At 53.7% G+C, this 22,306-nt stretch overlaps 8 protein-coding genes across 8 annotated transcripts; 5 read left to right on the plus strand and 3 right to left on the minus strand.

Annotated features, from left to right (window-relative positions):
• Positions 1-1,591: 1,591 nt before the first annotated feature.
• Positions 1,592-5,895, minus strand: AYO20_01447 (hypothetical protein; the record flags this gene model as incomplete). Its single annotated transcript, XM_022639753.1, has 9 exons — positions 1,592-3,531; positions 3,600-3,794; positions 4,243-4,426; positions 4,483-4,844; positions 4,901-5,148; positions 5,198-5,247; positions 5,313-5,500; positions 5,567-5,729; positions 5,806-5,895. The coding sequence occupies 9 exons, from the start codon at positions 5,893-5,895 to the stop codon at positions 1,592-1,594; spliced, it is 3,420 nt and encodes a 1,139-aa protein (XP_022504141.1).
• Positions 5,896-6,338: 443 nt separating this feature from the next.
• Positions 6,339-8,260, minus strand: AYO20_01448 (hypothetical protein; the record flags this gene model as incomplete). Its single annotated transcript, XM_022639754.1, has 3 exons — positions 6,339-7,190; positions 7,245-8,024; positions 8,180-8,260. The coding sequence occupies 3 exons, from the start codon at positions 8,258-8,260 to the stop codon at positions 6,339-6,341; spliced, it is 1,713 nt and encodes a 570-aa protein (XP_022504142.1).
• Positions 8,261-9,756: 1,496 nt separating this feature from the next.
• Positions 9,757-11,832, minus strand: AYO20_01449 (hypothetical protein; the record flags this gene model as incomplete). Its single annotated transcript, XM_022639755.1, has 5 exons — positions 9,757-10,319; positions 10,393-10,813; positions 10,861-11,174; positions 11,224-11,580; positions 11,637-11,832. The coding sequence occupies 5 exons, from the start codon at positions 11,830-11,832 to the stop codon at positions 9,757-9,759; spliced, it is 1,851 nt and encodes a 616-aa protein (XP_022504143.1).
• Positions 11,833-12,580: 748 nt separating this feature from the next.
• On the plus strand, positions 12,581-13,932 carry AYO20_01450 (hypothetical protein; the record flags this gene model as incomplete). Its single annotated transcript, XM_022639756.1, has 4 exons — positions 12,581-12,845; positions 12,929-12,995; positions 13,129-13,567; positions 13,714-13,932. 4 exons carry the CDS (start codon positions 12,581-12,583, stop codon positions 13,930-13,932), a joined length of 990 nt encoding a protein of 329 aa, XP_022504144.1.
• Positions 13,933-14,680: 748 nt separating this feature from the next.
• On the plus strand, positions 14,681-15,975 carry AYO20_01451 (hypothetical protein; the record flags this gene model as incomplete). The annotated part of the gene is made up of 2 exons (XM_022639757.1): positions 14,681-15,723; positions 15,789-15,975. 2 exons carry the CDS (start codon positions 14,681-14,683, stop codon positions 15,973-15,975), a joined length of 1,230 nt encoding a protein of 409 aa, XP_022504145.1.
• Positions 15,976-16,422: 447 nt separating this feature from the next.
• Positions 16,423-17,023, plus strand: AYO20_01452 (hypothetical protein; the record flags this gene model as incomplete). Its single annotated transcript, XM_022639758.1, has 2 exons — positions 16,423-16,527; positions 16,586-17,023. 2 exons carry the CDS (start codon positions 16,423-16,425, stop codon positions 17,021-17,023), a joined length of 543 nt encoding a protein of 180 aa, XP_022504146.1.
• Positions 17,024-17,351: 328 nt separating this feature from the next.
• On the plus strand, positions 17,352-19,355 carry AYO20_01453 (hypothetical protein; the record flags this gene model as incomplete). The annotated part of the gene is made up of 4 exons (XM_022639759.1): positions 17,352-17,405; positions 17,460-17,547; positions 17,602-17,840; positions 17,931-19,355. 4 exons carry the CDS (start codon positions 17,352-17,354, stop codon positions 19,353-19,355), a joined length of 1,806 nt encoding a protein of 601 aa, XP_022504147.1.
• A 585-nt stretch (positions 19,356-19,940) lies between these two features.
• On the plus strand, positions 19,941-22,090 carry AYO20_01454 (hypothetical protein; the record flags this gene model as incomplete). The annotated part of the gene is made up of 2 exons (XM_022639760.1): positions 19,941-20,210; positions 20,264-22,090. 2 exons carry the CDS (start codon positions 19,941-19,943, stop codon positions 22,088-22,090), a joined length of 2,097 nt encoding a protein of 698 aa, XP_022504148.1.
• Positions 22,091-22,306: the final 216 nt, after the last annotated feature.

The raw sequence follows: 22,306 nt of genomic DNA on the forward strand, positions 1-22,306 counted from the left end.
GATGGAGTTGGGCCGCCGTGTCTGCCTTCCGGCCTGCCTTTCAGCCTGCCTACCTACCTACCCACCCACCCATGCACAGCCATGTGTCTTGGACTTGGAAGGGGAGGAGGGGAAGGGGGGCCAGCCTCTTCTTGACGTCCTGTCGTCCTGTACGAGGTACCGAACACGTACCTAAGTACCTCATACCCTTGTCATACTCTTCCTAACGGGTAGGTAAAGCACCCCGTACTCCGTACTCCGTACGTACGAGTCCCTGAGGTATCCTGGCATGGCGCTGGTTGCGTAGGTACCTACCTCCAGGCTCCCTCGTATTGTTCGACCTTACCACGGCTCTCAGTACCTACAAGTAATGAATCATTTAGCCGCCGCCTTCACAACCCTGGCTCTAGCCCTGGTCCCGGCCCTGACGCCGGGGAAGTTCTGACACACGTTCCGTCCGAGGACGTACATCCCTGCATTTTGGCCCCAACAGGGACGATACTTGTAGGTATTAGGTGGTAGGTGGTAGATAAAACGACCCATTATTATTGCGCAAGTCTTGTCTCAGCAGGACGCCACCCTCGGCGAGGAATTTCCTCGAGGCTGCTGAGGAGGAAGGGGTCCCGGTTTGATACGCAACGCATGCACCAGGAACCACACACCATGGACCAAACACCATGAACCATGCAACATACCTAGTACCGACTACCTTGAGAACGGCCGAAGCGGTTGACAGGGTTCAAGGGTGATCTGCGCAGGCTCCTCTACCACGGTTAGCTTTTCCATTTTTCATCACCGTCACCATTAATTACCATGATCGAAACTCATCTCGTTGATCGGTAAAATAGTGGATTGGTAAATGAACGACGCCAGACGTGAACCGAGTAATTAGTGGGAGTGAGGAGTGGGTGCAAGGCGTGCTTTTTGGATTCGAAACCCGTGGCGCCGGCGGCGTCAATCCGGCCAGGCGGCTACGTTACGTTACGTTACATTACTCGTCCACAAATGATAAATCATCCTGGCATGGTTCCCCAACAGGCTGAAACCCGAACGGCGCTTAAAACATCCACCCACCTCACCAAGCAACGACAATTAACGATGGGTCGGAGAAAGGGAACCTCCATCCGTCCCCCTCAAAACAAAAAACAAGACACTCCCATGCCACATGCTTAGGTATGTTTATGCGAGTACCTAGGTACGAGAGCGAGAGATCCACCGGGCGCACGTAAAGATGACAGGCTAGATTGACGTACAGTACGAGTAGGTAGACCAGATCGGGTTGGATCAGAGGGAGGGACTGGACGGGACTAGATTCGTTAGAACTCGTACCTACATAGGCTCTGTAGACGCCCCGCTTCCATGAGTCGCGAGAATAGTTTCTCGTGGGCCAAAAAAGAACGTCTGAAACAATCTTAATGTATCGATACTCGGAGATATCCATGTGTCGCCAGGCGCAACGAACAAACTCCCGTGATACGACAGAGATCGAGTCCACGGATTGCCGATTACTGCCCTATTCACTGTCATTGTCCTGTGAACACCATCCTATAGCTCCCTGACTCCGCTCGCATAACGCACAGTCTTCTCAATTTCCAATTTTCGCCCAAAAAGTTCACTCCTCATCACTCTCGTGGATCCCCCGCGTGACCAGCGACCGATCGAGCCGTAGCAGCGCCAGACTCATCAGGACGTTCCCGGCACTGCCTCCGCCCGTGCGCAGCGCCCAGCGCCACCGCCTGATGAGCGCGTTGATGTCGTCGACCTCGCCCGGGTCCTCGCTCGTGATTAGCAGACGGATCATCATGGAGGAGATCATGGCGAACCCGGCGCGCGACCACGAGTGCCAGAAGGCGTCCCAGACGTTGCGGCGCAGGGTCTCGACAAACTCGACGGCTTCGATGCAGCATGTCTTTGCGCCGATGCGGACGGCGTCACGGCCGGCTTCGGACGAGGAGGACGGGACAGAGGTGGATGGAAGGTTGGATTCGAGGGGCCGTAGCAGCGCGCGGAAGAGCATGATGTTCGTGACGAGGTAGCTGAGGCCCAGAGAGGCGTTGCCATCGAGACCAGACGAGCGGGAACGCATAGAAGTGGCGTTGTGGTGATTATGATGGCCGTGCAGGTGCGTAGTGTCGAGATAGGCGTCGTATGAGGTCTTCCACTCCTTCAAGCGGCGGCGGATCGGCTTCGCCAGCTCGATCGAGAGTTTAAAGTCGCGTTCGGTGCGTTTGGACGCGGCAATGGTGAAGAAAGCCGTCTGGATATCGCTGAGGATTGCGGTGAGGCGGGTAAGGTGGTAAAAGTGGGACAAGGGAGGTTCGGCGGTAGCCGCGGAGCTGGCAGCTTCGATGTTGCCGTTGTTTTGCTGCTGTTGAGATGATTCTGTCTCGCCAGAAGAGATAAAGTCGGCCGCGGTCAGGGGGGAAACGTCGTAGCTATCGTCGTGGATGTGACTCGACAATCCTGCCGACATAAATGCCCATTTGTCCATGACAAAAGTCGCCCACCAAAGGCGTCGACGCAGCCGCTTTTCCCAGTCTGGAAGCCCCGTCCAGTCGAGGCAGTCGGTGGACAAGCCAAACGTCTGCGCCAGAGCCACGGTCCAGCCGAGCAAACTCCACCGAAACACCGTGTCCATCACGTATCGGTCGTCGTTGACACGTTGGAGAAGGAGCAGACATGATTGTAGCGTGGAAAGGTGAGGCGTGTGGACTTCGTGCGTCACAGCAACCCAGGCAATGCGGTATAGTCGCTGGCTCGATGGTGGCGAATGGACAATCGTGGTGGCAAGCACGTCGTCGTACGTGAAGAAGGCCAGAGCAGAAGCGTAGATAGCCGCTTTGAGCGAGAGGGGAAGCTGTTTGAGCCGAGAAGGGAGTTCCACCAGCGGGTACAGAAGACGGCTCTTTGACAAGATGGGGAAATGCGGGTAGATGTATCGAAAGAAGAGTTTGACCAGTCGGACGCCGGTCTCATCCGAGACCATCTGGGCAACTTCATCAGCTGCTTGGTCAAGGACTGTCTGATCCAGTCGCGGTTCTCCTCGATCGTACAGAGAATGGTCGGCAATTGACATGATCAAGGGCTTTCCTTGACTATGCATGACGTCTGGGTCTGATGCACGTAGCATATGTCGGGGTGTCACCTTGGCAATGTCATCCACCGACGAGTCAAGGTACTCTGTCGAAAAGTGCCGGAGCAGATAGGGATCCGACTCGCCTGTATCTCCCAAGAGGAAGGTAGTTTTGGTCGGCCATGCGTCCAAGGACTCGGTCAGCGTATCATATTCTCGTCCCACGACGCTGTGTCGCGTTGTCGGCCGACCTGACTCGATCGAGACTTGTGAAGTTACAGAGCCTGCCCCCTGTGTGGGCGACATCTGCTGCGAGCTGCCATTAGACTGAGGGGAGAAGACGGCGAGATCCACGTCATTGCTGGCAGAGGCGGCGGCCTGGGCTCCCTGCGTCCAGTTCGATGATCTGGGCATATCAGTGTGCACAGGTCTGGCGGCACCTTTGTCGTGAGCGGCAACTGGACCTGCGGTGGCTTTCCCTGCCTCGCTCGTCGACTTTTGCCTCTTCCGCGGCGGTCTCTCGCTGATAATACATTCCCGGGCATACAGACGGCAGGCGTAACATGGCGGACCTTGGTCGAGCCGACAAGCACTCTTTCGAGACCGACAAAAGTCACACGACCGTCGAGTGCGAGGTCGACGTAGCCTTGTGGGGACTGTGAGTGGAGCCGGAAGCTCTTGAAACTGGGGAGATGCTGGATGTAAAGCGGTAGAGAACATGGTGGAAAGTCATGTCCAATGACTGTTCCGTCCGCAGCATGACTATAGACACGAAACAAAGCGATCGCCCATCGGAGGAGTCGCGGAGAGACCGTGTAGAGGTATGAGGAAAATGGACAATACGAGGCAAAGCAATGGCAATGTCGAAGGAAGAGTAAAGATTCGTTTGCCGCGGGAGTTTCTTATCGCGAGGAACTGGATAGAGGTTGCTCCAGCCAATCATAGTGCAGGAGCATTGCTAAAGGGAAATATCACATGACCTCTGCTCCAATTGAGGACTAGCTTCAAAATACAGTCACATGATATGAATTTCCCTTTACGGCTAGCTCAATATCTACGGTGGACATCTAACATCGACTTCGTCTTGTTCTCTTCCCTCTCAAACCAACCCTCTACACACCTCACACGTCGCTCTTGCGCTTTGGCTGTCCATCACAGGCTCTAGAGGGGCCTCGCCGGAACAATTATACCCTCGCAGATCCCGAAACCGACCCTCTTCCCTGACAGCGATTGATCCCCCTTTTCACCCGCCCAACCCGTAAACGTGACCTTGTCCCCGTCTTGAACATAAAGTCTCTTGTTCCCCGAAGGAGTCTGTACCTGCTTTGCGCCGTTATCTGTTCGCTCAACCAGAGAACAAATTGATTCTGCGCTCTAATTCATGAGTCAGGCTGGTGAACAAACTGAAGTGAGGGTTTTCACCTCCTTACCTCTCCAGTAAGTGTACCGGTTCCGATCAGGTCTCCTGTCCTCATTTCACAACCTCCGAACGCATGGTGAGTCAACATCTGCGTAAAGGACCAGTACGCATTGGTCAAGTTGCTGGTGGAGGTGTCGAACACTTCTCCCTCAGGTGAGAGCGTCCATTGCATGCGAATGGAGATGTCAAAGGTACCAAGACTCTTTTTGTCAATCAGATACGGTAACAGGTCTGACGGCTCTTGGGGCTGGATCTTCGTGCGATAGGGCTCCAGTGCGTCGATCGACACGACCCAAGGACTGATGGTCGAGGCGAAGGACTTGGCATTGAAGGCGGCAAAAGGATGATCTTCAGGAGCCTGGACATCACGGGCTGGATATTGACATTATCAGCCTCACGCACAAACAGATCACAGAAGACAGACATACTTGACCAGTCGTTCAGAAGCACCACACCGAATATGCGGTTCTCAGCCTCCTCGATCGAAACCCGGTCGAAGCGTTTGATTCCTTCGCCCAGGAAGAAAGCAAACTCCATCTCGACGTCCATCTGTTGTGACGGTCCCACATATGCCTTACCATTTGAGTCGATCAAATGTCCCATTGGACGCACGATCGGCGTCCCTGAAACCACAAGACTGGATGCGCGAGCAGTGAACGCACGAGGAGGATTGAACCTGCATCCAATATGAGGCAGTGTTGTCAAGCCAGGGTCTATCCACTAACATGTTTACTGGCGTGCTGCTTGTTGAATGTGTGTTTTTTGCGTGCTTGGACTGTTAGCTTCGCTTCCAATTGGCCATTTGATTGCCTTGAAATCAGAAGATCGTCAACTACTCACCGTCCGAGAATTCAGGAAATCGGTGAAATCTCCAATCCTCATGGGCAGGTGCATCTCGACCTTGACCTCGGCCGTGTCGACGACGCACTTCTTCCTCAGGTCTTTGTTGTCTCTCATGATCGGCGTCATCTCAACGAGCAGATATTTCACAAACATGCGCACCGCGTTGACCGTTTCGCGACCAAGAGCTGCAAAGGAGTTCAACACGGTCTGGCCAAGTTAGAAAGAGATCACTCTGTCTTTGCATTTCGCACTCCGTGCGAGACGGAGACTGGTGGACAGGAACATGATGGATACCTCCTTCAACACCGCGTACGGGAATTGACAGGTGCAGTACATTGAGAATGCCTCTGTGTCGACCAATGCTGCCAGGTCGACAATGAATCTCCCGATTGCGATGCCAGGTCGCGGCGTCACCTAAGCACCGTGTTACCTCGCCATGCCTCTCACGAAAGACTGCATCATCAAGACACTGTTATTGTGCGGGACCTACATTATCGGCTGTTGAGAAGATGCCGAAGGGGAGATTTTCAATGGAAAAGTCATGATCGTCCGGCACGTCTAGCCACGACTTGAGAACCATGTTGAAGGCTGGCAAGCAATGCTGGGTTTGAATGATGATGTTCGAGATTCGTGATGCCTGTGAAAGTCTCTACGTCCTGGGATGGAACGAGTCCGGAATAACTGAGATGGTTTCACTACGCAACCCCAATACCGTCCGAAATGCTTTTGGATAAGGCTGTCCTAAACCTTTCCCAACAGAGTCAGTCCGTCTGAAGGACATCTTTCTGTGGGTCTTTCAAACCCCGTCTCGATCCCCGCGCCTGATAGCAACATTCACTCACTCCTGATCGGAAAGAGCCTCCGGGGATGGGCGAAACGGTCAAATCCGATCTCGGAAAATCGGCAGGACACCAACAGCTTTACCAGTCCCATTGGGGATCTTTGTGGATTATTAGTTGGATTCTGATACGGAAAATCCGACCCTGGGTTTCTTCCTACAATGTCTATTCTGCCGGTCTAGCGCTAATTCATAGGATATACCGGCCGCCACTCACTGAGAAACTGATTCCGCGGGCCGCTCAGGGTACTCTTGGTCCTGTGCTGATACTTGCCGTAGCCCAACTTGCCGACAACCTCACCTTCCTTGAAAACGACCGTGCCTCTGACCAGCGTGTACCTCGGCCAATTCTTGAACTCGATGCCCTCAAACGGCGTGTAGTCGATGGCGTGGTGCAACATGTCGTTGGTCAATTTGAACGGCTTGAACTTGTCCTGCGGATACCAGATGGTCAAGTCTGCGTCGAAGCCCGGGCCGATGGTGCCTTTGTTGGACAGACCGTATAGCTTGGCCGGATTCGTCGCCGTAACCTCGACAAACTTCTGCGGCGTGATGCGTCCCGTGAGCACGCCGCCGGACCACAGCAGTGGCACTCGCGTCTCGACCCCCGGCAGTCCATTGGGGATGTATTGGAACTTGCCCTGTTCGCCGCCTCCGTGGGCCAGACCCCGCAGCTTGCCTTGCGGGTGGTCGAACTTGATGGGTGCGTGGTCTGATGACAGGGTGGTGAAGGTGCCGTTCTTGATCCCCGTCCAGATGGCGTCTTGGTCAGCCGCCTCTTCGCGGATGGGTGGCGAGCAGACGCACTTGGCGCCCTCGAAGCCTTCCTTCTTCATACTGTCGGCAAGGAGGAAGAGGTATTGCGGACAGGTCTCGCCGTGCACGGGCAGGAGCCGGGTTTGGGCGTCGCGAATGACGCGCGTGGCATGTCCGCCGGAGATGTGGACGAGCAGTATGGGCGTATCCATGAGCTCAGAAAGGACAATGGCTCGATTCTGCCCAAGACAAAAAGGGTCAGCTCTCCGTTCGTCTGTTTCCTGTTTTCTTGTTCTGCGGGTTCTACGTTCCAAGGTCTTGGGAAGATGACTTACCGTGGCCTCGGCCTCGACAATCGGCGGTCTCGACGTCCCATGATGATAAGGCGCTGTCATGCCCTGCTCCTCCAGATGCTCCGTCATCCAATCAATGACATCGGCATTCTCGGCGTGCACCATGGTCGTAATGCCTAGGCGGCGCGCCGCGTGCATGACATCCAGAATCTGGTAGTCTCTGAGCTGGAAGGCCTTGTAGGTCATGTATATCTTGACGCTGGTGATGCCGTATTTCTCGACCATCATGGGCAGATCGACGTCGAGAACGTGTTTGGTCGGGTTCGACAGGATCATGTGGAAGGCGTAGTCGCAGTACGACTGGCCGTCGGCGAGCTTCGCGTACTCCTCCAGCACGGGCACCAGGCTCTCGTCGTTGCGCAGCTGGCTCGCAAAGGTGATGACGGTGGTGGTGCCGCCGGCCACGGCGCTGCGCGTGCCCGTGTCGTACGTGTCGTTGGTGTAGTTTGCCAGGTCGGGGATCTTGCCGTTGGTGATCTGCGTGCGCATGAGACTGTCGACCGACGCTTCGTAGAGTTGGCTCAGGTGAACGTGTGTGTCGATGCCGCCTGGGGTGATGTAGGCACCCTCGGCGTCCAGGATGGAGACTTGGTCGCCGTTGCGGATGGGGAGGTCGCGGGCGACGGCGACGATGGTGCCATTCTGAATAGGTGATGCAGTATTAGTCTTGCTCTGTTGTATCCCAAAAGCGTCAAAGACGGGGAAGGGTGTAGGCAGTAAATGATGAATGGCGAAGAAGTGGTAGAAACAAAAGAACCAATTCTATCCATGGATTTTCCCCAAAAGTTCTTTTTTTGTTCCTTTCCTCTCCCTCCCTTCTTTCTTTCCTCCACGAGTCCCAGGGCAAGTACAGGAATACATTCTTGCCCCTCAAATGTTTTCCCAATCTCTTCGTGCTCTAACTCGCACTCACTCACCTTGATCCCAATATCGCAATTGTACCAAATATCCGACGCCGTCACGACATTGCCGTTCCGCACAATCAGATCAAACTCCATTCTTGTTCGATGCGGGAGGTATCCCCGAGAGTAATAAGGGCGACGATGTCAGGGGAGCCCGATGTCAGGGGAGCACCCACGAGGGAATGAAATGATGCACGAGTGTAATGTGTTAAAGAGATGACATGTTTTTACACAGACCAGGTCTGGCCAAGGCTCTCACAAACGATCTCCTCGCATTGTTCCCTCAGAGATGGGATCCGCAGTAATACGAGCTGCGAGTTCATCGGGCTTTGGTTCTCCATCCATCCTCCCATGTTCGAAGCCGAAAATCACAGGTCCCGAACCAAGTGTACGGGCAGTACATGGGATGGAATCGACGGGTCCAGAAAAGGTGGTGGGGGCATACAACACGGCCAATGGCGGTATTGTGATCAAGCCTATCGAGCAGAGCGGACCTTTGCCACACGATAGATCTGCCTCTATGCACAGGTATGGCGGGGTGTTGAGATCCCCAATTCATTGCCACCAGGGCATGGGCTAGGCGGAATCGATGTCGGGTCGAACAGGAGGCGGCGAAGGGAGACCGGCATAGAGAGCGGACTCAAGTCCTCAACGAAAGAGCCCGAGACCAGACGGAGCTTGAGCGCAGATCCACCCCCAGAAAGAGAGCCGAAGGAAGGGGCGCGAGACGCAGATAACGAGGAGGTCGCAACTGGGACGACCACCACCATCCGGGCATCTATCGTCCACCTTGCTGCATTTACCTTCCATCCGGTTGCGAACAAGTGTAGGACCAATCAAGCGGACCACCCTCCCACCTCACAGAGGCAACATCAGCTATCCGGGCGGAACTTCCCACCTCTACGCCCTATCACCCTCCATCACCTCTCAACAGTCAACACTCCTGGGGACAACAATGAACCTGGAAGAGAGTTTTTGGAGAAAGACAGAGAGTGGAGAACCCCGGGCGACGGTGCAGGGGAGTACGAATAATAATTACCGGCCTAGGGTAGGAAATACCTCTGGAAGAGTAATAGATAGGAGATTCGGACATGGGCGAAGTGCCGGATAGGAAGTTTTCTGTCTCCTTTTCCCCGTTCCATCTGAGAAACCGACGAGGCTGGCACTCGTGGCACTCCACGCTGGATACACCATGTTTATTGCACATTTGCGGGTTCCTCGTGTTGGTCGACTTTCTAGTGGTGTAGCTTACAGGAATGGAGTCGTTGCGGTATTGAGAACCTCACTATAGTTGACTACCTTAGGTAGGTACCACTTCGATCCACAATCAACAGAAGAACACAGGATCAAGTCATAGAAAGTGGATTGCATTTTGTAATCCTCTGGTCTCAGTCTACGAGGTACAGAAACTATTGTCAAATCTCGGATTGCTTCTCTGGGGTAATAATATCATTGCGTATTCCTGGGTTGTCACAACCCCCAGCTCCACCTCTCTCATATAGATTTCTGATGGGATAGTATATCTGGTGTGTATCGCAAATGACTGAATATGGACTTATATATATATAGATAGATAGATAAATAGGATGTCATCACTCCATCTTCGACCCCGACACCACCACGGTCTCCCGACCGACATCTTTCTCCGTCGCCGACTCAATATCTGCCGCCTCACCGTCTGCAGGTCCGGCGGTCGAGGTCAAGACCTCGCGGCCATGGATGACGGCCAGGTTGTAATTCGGGAGATCGGCCGGGTTGAACTCCTCGGCGGCCGTCTCTTCAAACTTGAGCCCCATGCCCTTGATCATCTTCTGGTTCTTGGTCGGCCAGACGTAGCATAGGGGCACGTAAACGGCTATGGAGACGACAAACGACAGACACCAGCCCAGATGGCCAATGTTCATGGCCGTCTCAGACACGTTAGCGCCCAGGGAGCCGCAGAAGCCCGGAAACGGGATCACCACGCCGACAATGTAGGCGATGTAGGCTTGCACGTTCCAGCCGCGGTGGTAGTAGTAGTGCGGGTTGGTGCGCTTGCCGTCGTACAGGTGTTGCAGGAAGATGTTGCCTTTGGTCAACAGGAAGTACTCGGCGACCATGATGCCCACGGCCGAGGCCATGAAAATGATGTAGCCGCCCAGGAAGTTGAGGAAGACTGGAAAGAGTTTGGTCAGTACGAGATAGCTGTACACGAAGGAAAAACAACGCAAGAATAGAGCACTTCTTACCTGTCGCCGATCGAAGAATTTGCCATGGATTGACCGCCCAGGCCAGACAGAGCCCCAAGAACTGCCCCCGGGTCATGTTGATGTACCGTGGCAGAAGCATCGTGCTGTCCGAACCAAATGGAATCATGTTCGCCGCGATGTTTGTGCCCAGAATCAACAGGGCCCAGAAGGTCGCACACACAAACACGGCAAACCGCACGGCCGAGGTGTCATATCGCTGCATAATGGCTTCGAGGAGATCCCACGGATTCCATAGCTCGAGACCCCACGAGTGGTTGATGGCCGACGTGGCCAGGATGCCCAGTGACGCCGAGAGGGTCACACTGATCGGGTTGGCAAGCAACTGCGGCCAGATCGAGGCGTATTTGTATCTGGCCCAACGACTAAAATCGGGTTGGTTCGTAATGATGTTGGCCTTGTACTGGGTGAGTTCACATTCCTTGTCAAGTCTTTCAGATCAGAACTTACAGTATTGCCCAGACCGCTGTTGAATGCATAGACGACGAACCAGGCGAAACTGGTAGACGTCGAAGCTGGAGCCCCGGGGATTCCGCCGCCAATGTTACCCTTAGTGTTGGCCATGCAGAAGATGAACAAGCCAAAGCAAGCCGGCACCACTGTGCACATCTTCAGGGTGAAGACCCAGCGTAATTGGTAAGGTCTGAGAAGGGTGAAGGGGATGTGGACGAGCCAGTACAAGAAGAAGGCGATAAATTGGGCTGTCGACATGCCCACGGATTCGGGAATCGAGTTGTGCAGGTTGCGGTATGAGTTGCCAAATACTGTATCCGGTGTCAGTAGACTTCTATATAGGTGTTCCCTTCGACATACCAGCCGTCAACATGTTCACCACAAACGAAGATCCAATGTACAGCTTGATGGCGTAGTAAACGATGGCCAACACGGCACGCGCAAAGACCACGTAGTACGCTCCCCATGTGCCAAAGACCGCGCGGGATATGATGGGATACCCGACATGGTAGACCTCTCCAGACCGCGAGTTGATGGCCATGGCGATCGAACTCACCACCTGGCTGAAGAAGACGATGAGGATAGACTGCCACCAGTTCAGACCGCAGCCGATCATGACCGACCCCAACGTCCAGTTGTCCATGGACAGGGAAAAGTAGAAGAAGAAGTAGTTCCACCAAGCCCACGTTCGGGCCTCGGGGGGAGTTGGGAGGAGATCTATCGCCAACACTGTCAGGATCACCGACCGCACCCGCAGTGGGAGAAGAGCATACCATCGTTGATCCAGGAATATGAGCCTGTAGGATCCGCACTCGACCCTGGGGTCCGCAAGTACTGTTTGAAGTTCTCCTTGCTCTGGATCCCACGCTTGAAGTTGGCCTTCTTTATGCGGAACGAGGCAAGAAGGTTCTTGGGGCGAAAGGCGTTGATGCCGGTGATCTGAGGTTTGTCTAAGACGGGAGAGTCCATCTTGCTAGATCTCTCCGAGGGAGCCCAATGAGATCAGAGTGAAAGGGTCAGGAGCAGAATAATGAAGAGGAGGGGACACACGGAGAGACCACAGTATGGAGTGTTGTGGGAGAGGCTGCGTCTTTTGATATACTACACACCTGGTCCCTCACAACGTGGCACAAGCAGATCGCTTCCCAACACATCGACCCCTTCTTCTCCCATGGTGGCAACAAGTTTACAACGACGCAAAGGCCCAACTGCAAGTCAATGAATCTAGACTAACGCAGTCACGTTGATCGAATGGCAGATCCTATCAACCTGGAGGCTGGCACGAGCCTATCGCGCGTATCCGGCACCATACGCTCATCACCTCTTTTCCTGTCTAACAAGATAAGCTCAAAGACTCGTCAAGGCTGTTCTTCCCACAAGACACTAATTCTCACAGCCGATCAAAACCAAGCCCGTCCATTATCTTGTTAGTATGTCTCGACAACCAATTATCCTTATCAACGGTGGATACCCGAACATAACCCCGATCGAGCGGAGAGCGAGGGTCAACCGATACGAGGTCCGATTCTAACCACCGTCCCGGATAGCCTGATGCCGTCTTCATGGTGGAATACACTGGTTTCAGGACAGTCTTAAAAAGCGTACCTAGAGTTGGACATCAACGAGGATAAACAAAGAGAGGGATCACGGCACCCCAGAACTCAGGACACAGAAGAGTCTACAATCAGATCTCTAGTTAATCTCAAGTTGAATAACCATGCCGTCTGCCATTCTCAAAGAATTCAAACCCGATGGGCCACGACGTGTGCCTCTGGCGGAAGAAGATGTCAGGAAGGGGTCCTACTCGGCTCCAGCCCTGCAGATGGCCCTTGAAGGCCTACATCAGGACGGCATGGTCGTGCTCAAGGGCGTAGTGAATCCAAAGCACTGCGACATCCTGCACAAGCATATGAGCGGTGACAGGGACCGGATTTTGAGAGAGAGACATGCCGGGGCTAAAGTTTACAACCAGGGGGTGAAATGTGAGTCCAGAGGGAGAAGCCGCAATATCAATCCTAGCGAAGAAAGAAACTTGAGAATGCTGATGAATGCGTCGAGGGTTCAGCGAATATATTACAGGCACCTCCATTCACGAAGCCAGAGCTGTTGTTTGAAGATGTCCATTTCAACCCGTTTGTGATCCAGGTGATGAACGCGCAAGTCTTTCCCTTCCCATATTCATTGTTACATCGGGATCAATGGACCTCAACTCCGATCCCGCTTCCTCTCTCTTCAAATTAAGAAATTGAGCTGACATTCGTATAGATATCTCGGGGCCAACCCTAAATGGATCATGTCCACGGGCAACAACGCCCTCGCCGGTACAGGTGGCCTTCGCCAGCCCGTCCACAAGGACACGCGCTTCCGCCACCCGAAATGTCCATTCGTCATCGTGGCCAATACAGCCCTCAACGACTTCACACTCGAAAACGGCGCGACCGAGTTCTGGCTCGGCTCACACGCCTTCACCGACGAGCGCGATCAGACCGTCGCCACGCCGGAGACAGTCTTTGGGAAACAAAGGATCGGCACGCCGTCGTGTCCGGTGCTCGAGGAGGCCATTGAGGCACGACGAGCCGTGAGGCCGCCTGTGCGGGCCACCATGGATAAGGGGGATGTGATGTTGAGAGATTTCCGAACGTGGCATGCCGGAATGCCCAACGCGACGGAACAGGATAGGATCATGATCGCGCAGATTTGGATGGTGAGTGTCACAACGTACCACTTCCCACGCAGTATAACCTTGGGTCTATCGCCTTGACGAGGTTTTTTGCTTCCCTCTGGTCCGCTGCCGTGCGTTGTTTTACCGTCTGATCTGCCAGTTCCCCTGACACACTGTTCGTCCTGTAGGCACCGTGGTACCCGAACTTCATTACCCGCCTCAACCTCCCCCTCTCCCAGTCCGAGTGGTTCCAGAGCCGGGCCAACAAACTCCCCATGGAGATCATGGCCAACTATATCGCCGACGACGCCGTCGAGTTCGACCAGCACCGCGACAACTTCTCCATGGAGCCGAGTCACTACCTCGATTACTACGACACGGCGCCGCAGAATTATAGATATGATTGAAACAGGAGAGATTGGAGCAGAGGGGAGAATGAGAAAGTGGAATTAGGACCTTTGAGGGCGAAGGAAGAGAGTGATGGGTGGACATTGGAAGAGGAAATGTTGGAAGGGGCAAGATACAGAGCATGTGGCTGGTGTAGTTTCGACAAGCGGTGGCTAATAGAGCCACCGAGTCGTATCTATAAGAGACTGGAAGAGAGCAGTCGCACCGAAAAGAGGTAATGGTACTTGTTCCCTCAAGAAGCCTGGCAGCCTGATTAGGCTTAGCGATGCCCGTCACACCCAGGAGGCCGAGCCTTGTTGGGGCTGATGAGGAGAACCTTTCAGGGTCGCCGAGACCAGGCTGTGAACCCACGAACTGATAGGCAAGAGCGCCACTCGCCTAACGCTGTACCGAGCACATACACACCTGATCAACTCGGGCATCTCAATTGATTTTTCTGCCAAATAATTCGCCTCGCGTACAAAATTTGTGTATTATTTCTTTTGTGAGTTTCTCGGCAACTGCTAGCGTCTCGTGTCAAGATATCAATCTTGTGGTGACGTACCGAAAGGGACAGCGCACGCAGGACTTGTACTGCCGCCAGCGGAATCTCCGAACAGAACACGGTTACTCCAAATCTGGGGAATCTAGGGAAGATTACTCGGTACATACTAGGTCGACCAAGACTGCTGTCTGCTGTCTTGACCTCGTCCTTACTCGCAGGCGACCAATACCATAACATCGACCTGTCTACATCGCCGCGTCTCCATGTCTCTGACCACGGCACTTCGACCCGTCGCGCTCCCCTTCGGTGCGGGCCAAAGGCGCGATATTGCTTCCACAGACATCAATGCCCAAAGCCGACCCTTCCGTCACGAAGTCAGCTACCTCAACCTCCATCGCACGCTCACGCGATACCAACAATTGATCCTCCTCACGCCTTCTCCTTCCTCCGACGCCAACAACCACGCCAGCGAACTGACGCCGCTACAAAAGCAAGTTCAAGCCGAATTGTGGTCCCCCTTGCCATACCATCGCACGAAATGGCTCCACAATATCGAGGGCGCGCGCACACTTCTTCTCCAGCTAGAGCGAAAGGCACAGGCGATTCGTGTACAGCGGACAAAATACGAGGCCATCAAAGATTTGGCGCAGAAGAGAGCGGTCATCAAGAAATTGAGGGGTCGGATCGAGGAGATTGGGAGGGAGGTTGAGATGATGGGCCCGGATGAGTGGAAGCCGCCCATTGTTGAAGACGGAGGGGAAACCCTCTACGACTTTCTGCAGGCGCATGTGCAGACGCGGTCACAGACGTCGGCGGCCGAGGGTCAACCGGCCAAGGAGGGGGCGCAGGATGATCCACTGCTCGAAGGAAAACCCGTCAAAAGTGTCGAAGAGGAACATCCAGGGGGACTTGCTCAAAGGGACAAGGACAGGAGAGAAGAACTACTTGGGTCTTCGAGTCTGCGGCGACGAGTCAAGGGACAAGACAATACGAGCAAATCTGAGGCACAAGCTAGCGGAGTCTCAAATCTTGCTGGGACAGAGCGATCACTGCTGGATTCTTCGCGGGTGCATGAAGACATTACAACCTCTCTGGTAAACATGGCAGCTCAGCTCAAACAAGAGCAGAGGAAGCTTCAGTTCTCTCTGGAACAAGACAAGGGCATTCTAGGACGGGCAATCGAGGGACTAGATGTCAGTCTCAGCGGGATGGAGGCTGCGAGCAAGAACATGGCATTTCTGAAACGCATGAGCGAGGAAGAAGGGTGGTTTGGACGACTGAAGCTGTACGGCATGATCTTTGCGATGTGGGTGGTGGCGTTTCTGCTAGTGTTTGTGTGTCCCAAGTTGAGGTTTGGATGAGCAATAGCAGCGATGAATCTGTTACACATGCCCAACCATACACGCAGGATGACGACAACTTCGACGAAGCCAGTTCAGAGATTTCTTGCCGCAGCAGCAAGTGCCTGACGATCTTCATGCCTGCAATGCCTGCGGGAAACACCGAAAACACCAATGAGAAGTGGGAGCAATTCCTTGTCACGGGGGAATCTTCGTGAACCTTGGATGAGATCGGAGTAATCAAACATCGAGATAGGGCAGGTGTGGAGGGCACCATTCCAGAGTGGTGATGGGTGGCCGCAGATGGTGAGATGGGATTGCGTGTTTGTGGTGAAGTGCAAAAGCGCATCTTCATCTTCGGCTCCACCCAACGTTCGCCGATGACGTCGATGGCGGGCCACAGAACCACCTTGGCACAAAGCACATGGCCTCTCGCGCCTCCTCCAACTGCGCTGCACTCAGTGTCGTGCCTGCTGAAGCAAGGTTCGCCATCGAGGCAAACAGACTGCAGGTCCCGAGGGGTTGCCTATAAATCGTGCTCTGATCCCGGTTCATTCTTCTTTCATCCGACCAACTAACTCTCCATCTCACACCAAACCGCTATTCAACAGTCACTCTTATTGATACATCCACCCAACACCAGAACAACTTACACAGTCTTCAATATGTCTTCCAGCGACAACACCTCTTCCCTGAAGTCCGTTGTGGACACTGCCACTGGCTACGTTCAATCTGGTATTGCCGCTGTGACTGGTAGCACTGGGGACAAGGTGAGTCTTTAGTCATTGTCTTGTCAATGCAAGCAACTTTGCTTACACGATATTTCAGGCCAAAGCCGACGAGTACAAGAACAAAGGTGCCGCGGAATCAGACCTTTCCCACACCGCCGCCAAGGCAGGCCCCTTCACCATCAGCTCAACGGGTGCTCCTGCCAAAGACAATTCCGAACGCACTCAAGGCCAATGGGATCAGACTGTTGGTAGTGCCAAGGAAACCATTGGCAATCTCGTTGGAAGCGAGGATCTGAAGCAACAAGGTCGCGAACAGAATTTGCAGGGCCAAGGGAAAGAGGCTAAGGGTCAACTGAGTGACCTCGGAAAGGGCATCAGCGATCGCACCCAAGGAGCTGTCGGTAGTGCCGTGGCGTCCTTGACTGGTGACCGCTCCGAGCAAGCCAAATACAACGAGATTCACGATGAAGGAAAGACCAGACAGCGCGGGGTCGAGTTGGATCTTGACAAGCAGGCCGCCGCTCAGCAGAAATAGATTGAACTGACAGCAGTTACCGATACGGATGCTGCAGCAGACGACTGATGGGGCGATGGGATATGCCAGGAAGGTGCACGCACGAGCGTTCCTAATGACGCCTTTGTATGATTAGTCTTAGCTTTATGATACCCCCAAATCCAGATTCAGTCTACAGTGGTCTACGTATCGTGCTCGGCATGAAGCATTTCTTCTCTGACCCCCGCATTATGTAATCTCGCTGTCGATGTCTTGGCCAATAGCAAGACGACCAGGTCCCAATACCAGAATCGCACCGCATTCGCCATCCAAACTGTCAGGAAACATTCTCGAGTGGTTTGCTACGTCAATGGCAGGCGTGCCCCAGAAGACACTCAACTGGCTTTACGATGTATTGAAACGTGTACGAGATCACCATTGCTTATCCGTTCGAGTCTACTTGGCTAAACGCAGACAGGAATACCACGACCCGAATCGAACGTACTCAGACCTTGCCCACGTCCTCGCTCGCAATCCGAGCTTTGCTCCTCGGACAGATGTTTACAGTACGTCGCTTGTGCCTAGAAAAGGAGGATGATATTGATAGACATGGCGCCCAGCATTTGAGAATGGAACGCCCGCGCTCCTCCTCCAGTTCAAGGGCACCATCCCCGTCAACTTTAGAGGAAATACGTATCGGTTTCCTATAGCGTTATGGGTTCCGCATGCCTACCCTTACGAGGCGCCCATGTGCTATGTCACTCCGACGGAAGAAATGATGATTCGGCCTGGTCAACACGTCGGCGGAGATGGGAGAATATATCATCCATACCTGGCGCATTGGAGGGAACATTGGGAGGTAGGTTCAGAATCGAGACAACCGAAAAACTGGGAGGGAGCAAGGACTCCTGGGACAGCTTTGATGTGGCTGACGGATTGCTGTGTATAGAGGTCGAATATTCTCGATTTGATGTCTATCTTGTCCGATATTTTTGCCAAAGAACCACCAGTTATGTCCAGGTCACCACTTCAGCAACAGAGACCAGCACAGCCAAACCCTCCACCAGTGCCGCCTTTACCGAGGGAGATACAACCACTGCCGGCTTCAAATGTCCCAGGATCAAGCCCTCGTCCGCTTGTGCAGCAATCAGGCGCACCCGCTCCTCCACCTCCTCCGCCCAAACAACCTGCACACGCTGGCGTCCAAACTCCCGATTCAAGAAGCCCAGGGGTTCCCGCGACTTCACGACCGGGGCGCTACGACGCTCCACCTCCTCTGCCACCTCACGCGCAGGGGCCTGACCAAAGGGCGCAACAACCACACGGAAGTGGCAACATCCAACGACCTGCCAGTGGTTCGAATTTCGTTCCTCAACGGTCCAGTAGCCTTCGACAGTCTATGTCTCCTCAACCTCCCTATCAGCAGCAGCAACATCCACAAGCTGCGTACGAATCCACGCCATCTTCATACCCGCCTCAGCCGCCTGTGCCGGGTCAACCGCAGCAATATCTGCCAGCGCAGCACCATCCTCCACCTAGTCAAGGTTCAGGCCAAATCCCCGATCGCGTCAGACCACCGCCCACAGATCAATATGGCCAGATGCAAACACCAGCACCATCACTTCCCCATGGTCAACCTCCTGGGCCACCTTTCTCGCAACAGTATCCAGTCCCACATGCACAGTCGGTACCACACCAACCATATCAACAATATCAACCAGCTCCTCAATCGGCTGTTCCGAAACAGGCAGCGACACCAAACCTTCTCGACTCGCCCTTTGATATCCCGCTGCCGGCACCCAATCCCCAGTCGGCCCACAACATTCCAGCCCCTCCTATACCGGTCAATCCAGAAAAGGAAGCTCTGTTGACGCATCTGTCTCACTTAGTCACAACGTCCCTCCACCAACAGATATCCCAGAACAACTCGGCATTGGCGCCGTTGGCTTCGCAGTATGCTGCTATGCAATCAACTATGAGCACTTTGAGCAGCGAATTGAATAACTTGAAGGCGTTGCATGCGACAGTATCTAGCAATATTTCCGTTCTTCAGGCCTCTCTGACCAAGGCCGATCAAACGATATCGTCAGCGCACACCCGCGCATCCAAGAACGACATTCCGCACGTGGATGAGATGCTCACGGCCCCGAGCATAGTCGCGCAGCAGCTATACGATGCTGCGTGCGAGGAACGGGGGATTGAAGCAGCAATCCTGGCTCTTCAAGAAGGCTTCGTGCGGGGACGCGTTGGGAGTGACATCTGGGCAAAGAAGACCAGAGAACTGGCTCGGGAAGAGTTTAAGCGACGGTGGATGGTGAATAAGGTGGGCAGGGGAATGGGACTGGACCTGGAAGCTGGTGCTTATGGACGATAACCACGGCGCATTGCCATCGACTGGGCTGGTCCATGTTGGTAAAGCGAAACTATCCAAGACACCGAGAAGTCACCAGGGTCAGGATACACTCGGATAGAGGAAGATCGGTTGCGATGGCCTATCTCTATCCTCTAGATATGACTGGCACATTTCCTATAGACTGCACATCTGCCGCCTATTATGTTCCCGCATAGAACCCGGGCCAGTAGAAAGAATGATGAAAATGAGGACATGATTGTTAAGATTTTCTTTGTGCTCTCTACAAGAGGAGTCGCTTTCTATCTACTCGGTAGTCATTCGAGGCAGGTTGTCCAGCCTCGCTCAGCCTCGCCATATATACACACAGCCTTGGCCGCAAAAGACCAGGCGACACCGCCCGAATTGCGCCACTTTTAGACACTACTCAGCCCAATGGACAGCACTTTCGCACCTGCTGCCTGATGCTGCTAAGCGACCAAAAATGTCGAGAACCATCTCAACTGCTACTGTTCTCCGTTTTTCTATCTTTTCGAAGCCAAACAAAATAGGCTGGTTTGGATCAAAGTCGTCTTGGAGACACAGCTTTGAATCTCAAACGTCGTTCTGATGGAGGACAAGGACGGATCGACCCGGACTCAAGATCCACCTCCGTACAAACCGCTGAACCCAAATGGACGAGAGATCAGGCTGATCCAATTCACCCCAATTATATCTCCCGAGACTACATCGGAGGCCGCGAACGCTGTCGCATTCTCTTGCTCTGTCGATGTGTATCCACTAGACGCGTACACTGAGGAGTACACTGCGTTCGAAGCTCAAATTGAAAGCGAATGTTCCGCTGCAAAGAAACTGCAGGATTGGAAATCATCGCGTCGTGTATGTTCAGTGGCTCTCGCGGCTCCAGCTCCAGCTCTAAATATCCAACACAGGAAGCATACGCTGCTCGATTTCGATGGGGTGATTATGTGGCCATGTCTCATACATGGGGCGAGAAAAGTTTGTTTCGTCCGGTTTCGGTCAACGGTCGAGTGATCCAAGTGTCGCAGAATCTCGTCCAAGGGCTCACAGCCCTGAGTAGGTACCCGGCCATCGCTAGCGGCGGATTGAAAGTTTGGAACGACTTCCTCTGTCTCGACCAACAGAACAAGGTTGAAGTACAGAGGGAGTTGAAGAACATGGCAACCATCTTCTCAACAGCTTATGAGGTTGTGGCTTGGATCGGTCCTGCCCTTGACAGGGATGGGCTAGCTATGGTCAAGCTTCAACAGATTGGAGCCGAGACCAAATCTGACGAGGAATTGTACGAAGATATCCGCTCCATGCGCACCGAGGTATGGGCAGCACTCGCATGTTTCTGTGAGAGAGAATACTGGCGGCGAATGTGGGTTGTTCAAGAGTTGATTTTGGGAGGCCCGGAGACTGCCCTGCTCTGTGGCAACGACTCGGCGCCTCTACATGCCATGTGGCGGTTAGCGGCCGTGATCGTCAAGAACGCTTCTACAGCTCATCGCCAACTTGCTTCGTCCCTCGATGAAGGGAACGGCTACTACAGCGATCTCCGACATAATACCCTCTCCGTCTGCTCGAGACTGATATATCTCCGGGGTATCGACAACTGTCTGAGAAAAGGTACAGATTGCAACATTCTCCGTTTGCTGGATATATGTCGAGGATCCCTCCAACAAGATGCTCGCGACAAAGTGTATGGAATTCTTGGGCTGTTACCACCACAAGTGACATCGCTCATTGCACCCGATCTTGACAAGACAGCACACGAAGTGTACACGGACCTTGCGAGAGCCACTATCCGAGGGATGAAGCGGCTGGATCTTCTGCAAAATTCCAGGCTGGATGCCACACACATCAAGTATCCCACTTGGACTCCAGACCTGCTCATCAAGAACATGTCACATGCTTTGGGAACCCCAGATATTGTGAATGCAGGGGGGGACCTCGACACCCCGCCAAACTTCTCTGCCGACGGACGATTTCTACACTGTCAAGGTCTTATCATCGATGTCATTGACCATCTGACACCGTCTCTATGGCCACTAGTGCCAGTAACTTCTGAGGAGATCAAGGAATCGACTCCGCTGTCAACTTGCTCTCCAGGAGACATGTCAGAGCTCAAGATCGCACTCTGGAAGACTCTTGTTGGTGGGAGTGCCAACGGCGACTTCGACTCGTCCGCTCCTGAAGAATATGCTCGAATACTGGAATTAAATTGGCCACAGATCACCGACGAGGACGAGATCCCTGACGTTGCAGTCGGCATCATCTCCGAAGGCTGGTGTAGCTCCGATGAAAAGCAAGATTTGACCACATTTCTGCGCCTGCTGCATCGTGCCAGTCGAGACTTTGACGTCTGTGGACATGCTCTCGCTAGCTTTTTCGGCCATGCCACACCACTCGTGAATGCTTCTGCCGAAACCAAGACGTCAGGGTCACAAACGATCAAGAAAGCGCTTCGTCAAGTGGGTAACACCATGAAACGTCGCCGCTTGGCTGTAATGGGAAACGGGAGACTGGGTGCGGTCGTCCGTCAAGCCCAACAAGGTGATCGTATTGCAGTGCTGCGGGGCTGCAGCACGCCGCTTGTCTTGAGACCGTCCAAGCTGCTGCCATCGGATCCTGGCTTGGAAAACACGGGAGATGCTGAAACATATGCGGTCGTCGGAGACTGCTATGTCCATGGCATCATGAACGGAGAAACAGTGACGGGGACAGACTCTTGGAACAATATCGTGCTCTGTTGAGCTGAGATGAATCTGCTGCGGTTTGCCTTGGAACAGCCAACTACCTGAGCACCCGGAAATATGGAGAACTCGAGAAGACCACGCAACTTTCAAGTCCTCATCGACGTGCCCAACATCGACCACATCATGTCGCTGCCCCAGCACTGGTGATAGTGACAGTGACAGTGACAATGATGGCGATGATAGGAGGACCAGAGGAAATAATACCGGTACCGA

This window comes from Fonsecaea nubica, assembly GCF_001646965.1.
Source record: "Fonsecaea nubica strain CBS 269.64 chromosome Unknown Scaff6, whole genome shotgun sequence".
NCBI lineage: Eukaryota > Fungi > Ascomycota > Eurotiomycetes > Chaetothyriales > Herpotrichiellaceae > Fonsecaea > Fonsecaea nubica.